Raw genomic sequence first — 6,000 nt, forward strand, 5'->3', positions numbered from 1 at the left:
CGCCCCCTGATGGACGATATTGGAATTGTGTGACTTTTAAGTTTGTTTTCAGGCATGTTGGTTAATTGAGCTTTTAGTTGAGAGTGTAGTGTGAAACAAAACTACAAAAAGCGATGAAAAATTCTGTTTATTATAGTTTGTTAGACTATTTTAACAGGAAATCACTTTTACTCTCCTTCCTGCTTTAATCCATAAATAAATAGCTTCTTTCTGGTGTCTTGTTCAGAATTTCTGTCTTTTTTTTTTTCAAGAAATGAGGAGTCTGGGGGTCTGCAGTCTAGCAGTTTTTTAAAATTACTTTCTCGTTCGGGCAATATCGCCCCCCAATGGACAAATATTGGAGCTGCATGATTTGTTGTTTTTCATTTTTTTTAAACATTTTGGATAATTGCGTCTTTAGTTGGTTCCTGAAGGCACAGTGTGAAAGTCGGTACATTTCAGTGACTGTTTAAGAAGAAAACTTTTCAAACACTCACTTCAGTTTCCAAATGAAGCGAAATGACCTCGTTTCTGTGACGAAGGGCTTCAGCCGATAAGACGATTTGAGAAGTGAGTCACTTCCTTCACTGAAATCATTTGTTTATGCAAAGAAAGTCCTGACGGAGCTCCACGTGGACCGCAGGTGTGTGCTCAAGGAAAACAAAGTTTTCAGACTAAACCTCAAATTCAAGATGAAGTCCGATCTCCTGCTTTATGTTTCCATTGTTGCTCGGTAACTGTTCAGGACCAACAAAGGAAGAAGCTTTAATGAAAAGCGTCTCCAGAGCTCAAACAGAGCGCTGCATCAGAGTCAACCCGATCATAAAATGACTGTTTGTGTCGTCATCACTGCTCCAGAACATGTTGCTGCTCTGACGCCTCACCTGTCCAGACCTGTGCGCTCCTTAATCAAGCTTCAGGAAGTTTCTTTTGTTTGGCGTTCATTCTTTGTTATCCCATTTGAGTTTTTCAGTATGCAAGTAACTTAAAATGTAATAATTGGCTAAGTTCAATAATTTAAGCCTTTTTTCTGCACCAGAAATGAACATTTCTCTTTAGTTTTAAACCTTTTTTGTCTCTGCCACAGACGTGGAGTGTTGATCTTCCACTTTCAGCTGCAGGATCGACTTGGCTCTAAAAACAGATCATGACATCAGTGTGTTGTGGCTCCTCTGCTCTTCTCTGCTCCGTCTTCCTCCCTCCTTAAAGGAGACGAGCTCCTGAAGGCGATACTTTGATGCCTGAACGTTGGTCGGTCTGTGGGCTGCTGGGTAATCTCCTGCAGATGTCACTTCCTGCTGATAAGATTTGACTCGTCTGACCCGACTGCAGCTTCAGATTATTCACAAGATCTTCCTTCTTTGAAACCGCTGATCCGAGTGTCTTCATCAGTCCTGATAGATGAAAATCTTCAATATTTTTCATGAACGTTGTTTGTTTAAATAAATATTTAGAAAATATTTTAATCAAATTGGTTTAGTCTGGATTTACGTGGTGATTTTTAAAACTCCAAATCAGCTGTTTTAGTCGATGCTTTTAAGTTAAAGTGACATCATTATGGTGAAAACTTTTCAGATGTATTTTTTTATTAACTATTTTGTCACATTTCCATCAAATTTTAATTAAAAAAACACTTTTTTTGCATAACTTGTGATATAAACAAAAAAAGTAAAAATTTTGTTCAAACTCCTGAATTTTTGCATTAAAAAGTTAAAAAGAGCAGAAAAGGTTACTTTAAAAGAAAAACATAGTCACAATTTGATGAATTAATACTGATTTTACAATTAAAGATCAATTCCAGATTGATTTAATTAGATTTTTTTACCTAACCTCACTTGTAACTATTTTTTAAGCACAAATAAACATTAAAGGTGAAATTTATACATGAATTGGTTCATTAAAGACTTGTTAAATCATTTAGATGAAATTTATTTTTTTAAATCTATACATGTCAAAAAGACAAATTCATAGTTTTATTGAAGCGGTTTGGATTATTACAGATTTTCTTCTAGATTTTGTGGACTTGAATAAATATGTTTGCTAGTTTTTTTAAATATATATATATTTTTCTCCCACATAATTTGAAAAGTGAGTTTTTTTAATTTAATTTGTGATGTTTTTCCTTCTTTTGGATCCATTTATTACCTCTCAAAGGAAACTAAAGATGTTAGAAGTGGATTAAAGCTCCCGGATTGGGATCACGCGTTTCCACGCGCTCTCTGCCATGCTGGCGTTCCTGTCCTCTCTGAGCTGTAAACCTCTCAATGGACCATTAACCACTGTCTGTGTGTTCCTGCTGCCACGCTCCTTCAGCTCGCCGTTTGTTCTCCATATAAGGTTCCTGCCGCTCTGAAGCCTCGCTGGATAAATGCAGGCCGGAGCCGCACCATGTAAGCTCAGAAGAAGAAGAAGAAGTGGAGGGTTTATGTTACCACAATTACCAAAATGTTGTCAAAAAGACAATAAGTGATCAGGCTACAAGGTTGTTTGAGGCATTTTGTCCAACTGAGAAAAAAACAAAACAAAAGCAAAGCTACAGCTAACAGGTTAACCACAGGTTACTTTGCTTTGAAGTCACTGGTCCGGCCCACTTGAGATCAGACGGGTTGAATGTGGCCCCTGAACCAAAATGAGTTTGACACCCCTACCTTAACCAGTACCGACCCCTACTTCTTTGGGGCTGTAGATCCATTGGAAAGTGGAACAGAGCGGTTGGGGCGGAGCCACCGTAGCCACCTGATATTAGAAATTGCTAATTTAAGCTAACGTTTCCAACGTTTGTTAGCATTGGGGTTTTCGCGGTTTCCTGTGTACTCTTTTGGTCACGAGTCTAGATTGAAAATTCCTGCAAACAACAGCAAGCCGTGGTCTGCGGTGGAACTTCAAACGTTCCTTGCTATTCTTGGCGACGATGAGATACAGGGTTAGCTAGTGGCCCGCTAGCACTCCACACCATGCATGCACCGTGAAAACAAACAAACTGTTGTCAGTTCCGTGGATATATTGGTTTCCACATTATCAAAGCGAGCTGTAAAATCGTAGTTCTCTGCAAAAATCGATCGTCAAAGTCACTTGTGTGCTTTAAGCAGAAGGTAAAAACCTCTTCTAACTCTAGGTCTTGAAGTCCAGTATCAAGAACCCCACCTCATTTACTCCTGATTACCTGGAACAGGTGTGTTTTGTCAATAAGAAGCAACAGTAGCAGCTTAGTTGGAAAACATGTCAGACAGTGACCCTCGAGGCCTCAAGTTTGACACCTGTGCAGTTTAAGGTGCATGAAGTGCCAGAGGAGTTGGATTCTTGTGATAGTCGCCTTTGTTTGAGTGTGGGGTCTGAGTGGGCGGGTCTCTGTTCACTTGCAGATGAATTTGGGTGCGGTTCACTTCAGTTTGGATGTAAGTGGATTTACCAGAAGGAGTGACAGAGGATTATGGGAAATAAAGGACATCTAGTCTGGGGGGTAAATTTCCTGCAGTGAGGTCAGACAAGAACGACAGGTTTTCTAGGTACTTTCTTGTCCCCTTTTTGGACAATGTCGCCCCCAGTGGACAAATACTGGAACTGCATATTTACTTTTTTAATTTTCATTTATTTATTTTTTAAAATTTTGGTCACTTGGGTTTTTATTAGGCCATTGAGAGCGCACTGAAAGCAAACAGAACCAGGTAAAGGGATGAGTTTCTTGGACCATCTGTCTGTTTTTTGTTTCATGAATCTGTTTGTGTCTGAGTCGTGTCTCTCTCTGATACACTCTACAATTATACGACTCCCATGTGATGACGGTGCTGGTGCACTCTTTCAGACATGAGTCTGCACACATGCTTGAATGAAACTGAGGAGGATGATGATGGACTCTGACCTCAGCTTTGACCTTTTTTGGCCTTTTATGTCCAACTCCACCCTACAGGAGTTGTTTATACTCCACCAGCCCAGCACTTTTAATGCTTCTGCTGTTGTGGTTTATGGGGCTGCAACTTGAAATGAAAACAAACGTACGCACACAAACCCTCTGATGAGACGGCGCTCTGATCAGGGCTGCCAGGATTAGTCGACTAATCGACTTTTAAAACTAATTTAATAGTTGATTCGTCGTTACTGTATATTATATGGAGTCAGAGTGTGGTAAAGTTGAAAGTTATAATAGCATTCTGCTAGCTTTTGGCTATTTTGGCTAATTTAGGATTTTTTTCAGTTTTTAGGCTAACTTGGAATTTAGCTAATATTTCAGCTGCATGTTAGCTATTTTGGCTAATTTAGGGTTTTTTCACTCTTCTAGGCTACTTTGGAGTTTAGCTAATATTTCAGCTGCATGCTAACTGTTTTGGCTAACTTTTGCTTTTTTCAGTTTTTTGGTTATTTCGGCATTTAACTAATATTTTAGCTGGCTATCAGCTTCAGCGTTTTAGCTATCAATTTTAGCATTTTCAGCTATCAAATTCAACTTCCAGCATTCACACTAGCATTATCACAGGTAATCCTATATATCTAGTTTTTAGTTAGTTTACAGCTAATGATGGTTAAGATGTGTTCTTAACATCCAGTTTCTCACATGACCCGATTAGTCGACTAATTAGAAAAATAATCTGTGATTAGTCAACTATTAAAATAATCGTTTGTGGCAGCACTAGCTCTGATACAAGGATATTCATAAAAATGTCGTTGAACAAACATCCTGTCGGCGTTCATCCTCTCAACGAAGGTGATCTGCGGCTCCACGTGACCCTCATCACGTTTCTCTGTTCATGACAGGATGTGGAGAAGGAGCGGGAGCAGCGCAGAGAGTTCAGCACGGAGGAGATCCGGCAGAAGATCGAGGCGTACAACTCCATGACCAAAGACCACCTGAAGATGACGCTGGTGAGTGGAACCGGGAACGTCCCGACTCCGTCTCTGCTGACTCCCTGCAGCATTCCTGAGCTCTGGCATCACTCTGGTCGGAGGTTGTTCCTGCCATTGTTGTCCCCCGCTGTGCTTTGCTTGGCAGCAGAAACGGTTTGAAGTTGTGAAATGAACCACTTCAGGAAATCTAAACATTCTGATGATTAGTTTTAGAAAATGAAAGTATTTTAGTGGGCGGAGAATCTGTAAAGACACCAAAGAAACAAAGATTAGTTACACTCCAGAAACCAGCTGCCATTTAGCTGTAAAATACTTTTACATTTTTAGACTTCTCAGTCTTTTTTCTCTGTTAGGTGTTGTTCATTGGTTTGGATGTTTAACCTGTATATTTTGGAGAACTTTGATGTTCTGACCTGGAACTGTTTAAGCAACTTATGTCCTTGTAGTTTAGTAATGCATTGAAAATTTGAGTCTCATTTTCTTCTCTGTCACCAATCTCCTGGGATCCTGTGAGATCAGCTGGAAATTTTTGGGGTCTGGTGAAATCTGCTGGGATCCTATGAGATCTGCTATAAATTATTGTGATCTGGTGAAATCTACTGGAATCTTGTGAGATCTGTTTATTTTTAGGATCTGGTGAAATCTACAGATCTGGTGGAAACTGTTGGGATCTGGTAATATCTATTGGGATACTGTGAGATCTACTGTAAACTGTTAGGATCTGGTGAAACCAAATGGGATCCTGTGAGATCTGTAAACTTTTAAGATCTGGTGAGATCTCCAGGGATCCTGTGAATTCTGCTGTAAACTGTTGGAATCAGGGGAAATCTGCTCTGATCCTGTGAGATCTGTACATTTTCAGAATCTAGTCAAATCTAGAGGGACACTACGAGATCTGCTGTAAATTGCTGGGATCTGGTTGATCTGTGATCCTGTGAGATCGACTGTAAATGGTAAGAACTTGGTGAAATCTACTGGGATCTTGTGAGATCTGTAAATTGTTAGAATCTAGGGAAATCTACAGAGATACTGGGAGTTCCGCTGTAAACTGTTGGTATCTGGTTAGATCTACTGGGATCCTCTGAAATCTACTGTATATTTTTAGGATCTGGTCAGACCTACAGGGATCCTGTGAGATCATTTGTGAATTGGTAGGTTTGGTGAAATCTACAGAGATTATGT

At 39.7% G+C, this 6,000-nt stretch overlaps 1 protein-coding gene across 1 annotated transcript in view; it reads left to right on the plus strand.

The window, feature by feature from the left end:
• rassf3 (Ras association domain family member 3) overlaps window positions 1-6,000 on the plus strand; it is a 69,096-nt gene that overhangs the window by 53,338 nt on the left and 9,758 nt on the right. The window contains exon 3 of the mRNA XM_024290788.2: window positions 4,729-4,836. Within this exon, the coding sequence (XP_024146556.1) occupies window positions 4,729-4,836 (108 nt within the window). The remainder of the gene's footprint in view (window positions 1-4,728; window positions 4,837-6,000) is intronic.

This window comes from Oryzias melastigma, linkage group LG23, assembly GCF_002922805.2.
Source record: "Oryzias melastigma strain HK-1 linkage group LG23, ASM292280v2, whole genome shotgun sequence".
Taxonomy (NCBI): domain Eukaryota; kingdom Metazoa; phylum Chordata; class Actinopteri; order Beloniformes; family Adrianichthyidae; genus Oryzias; species Oryzias melastigma.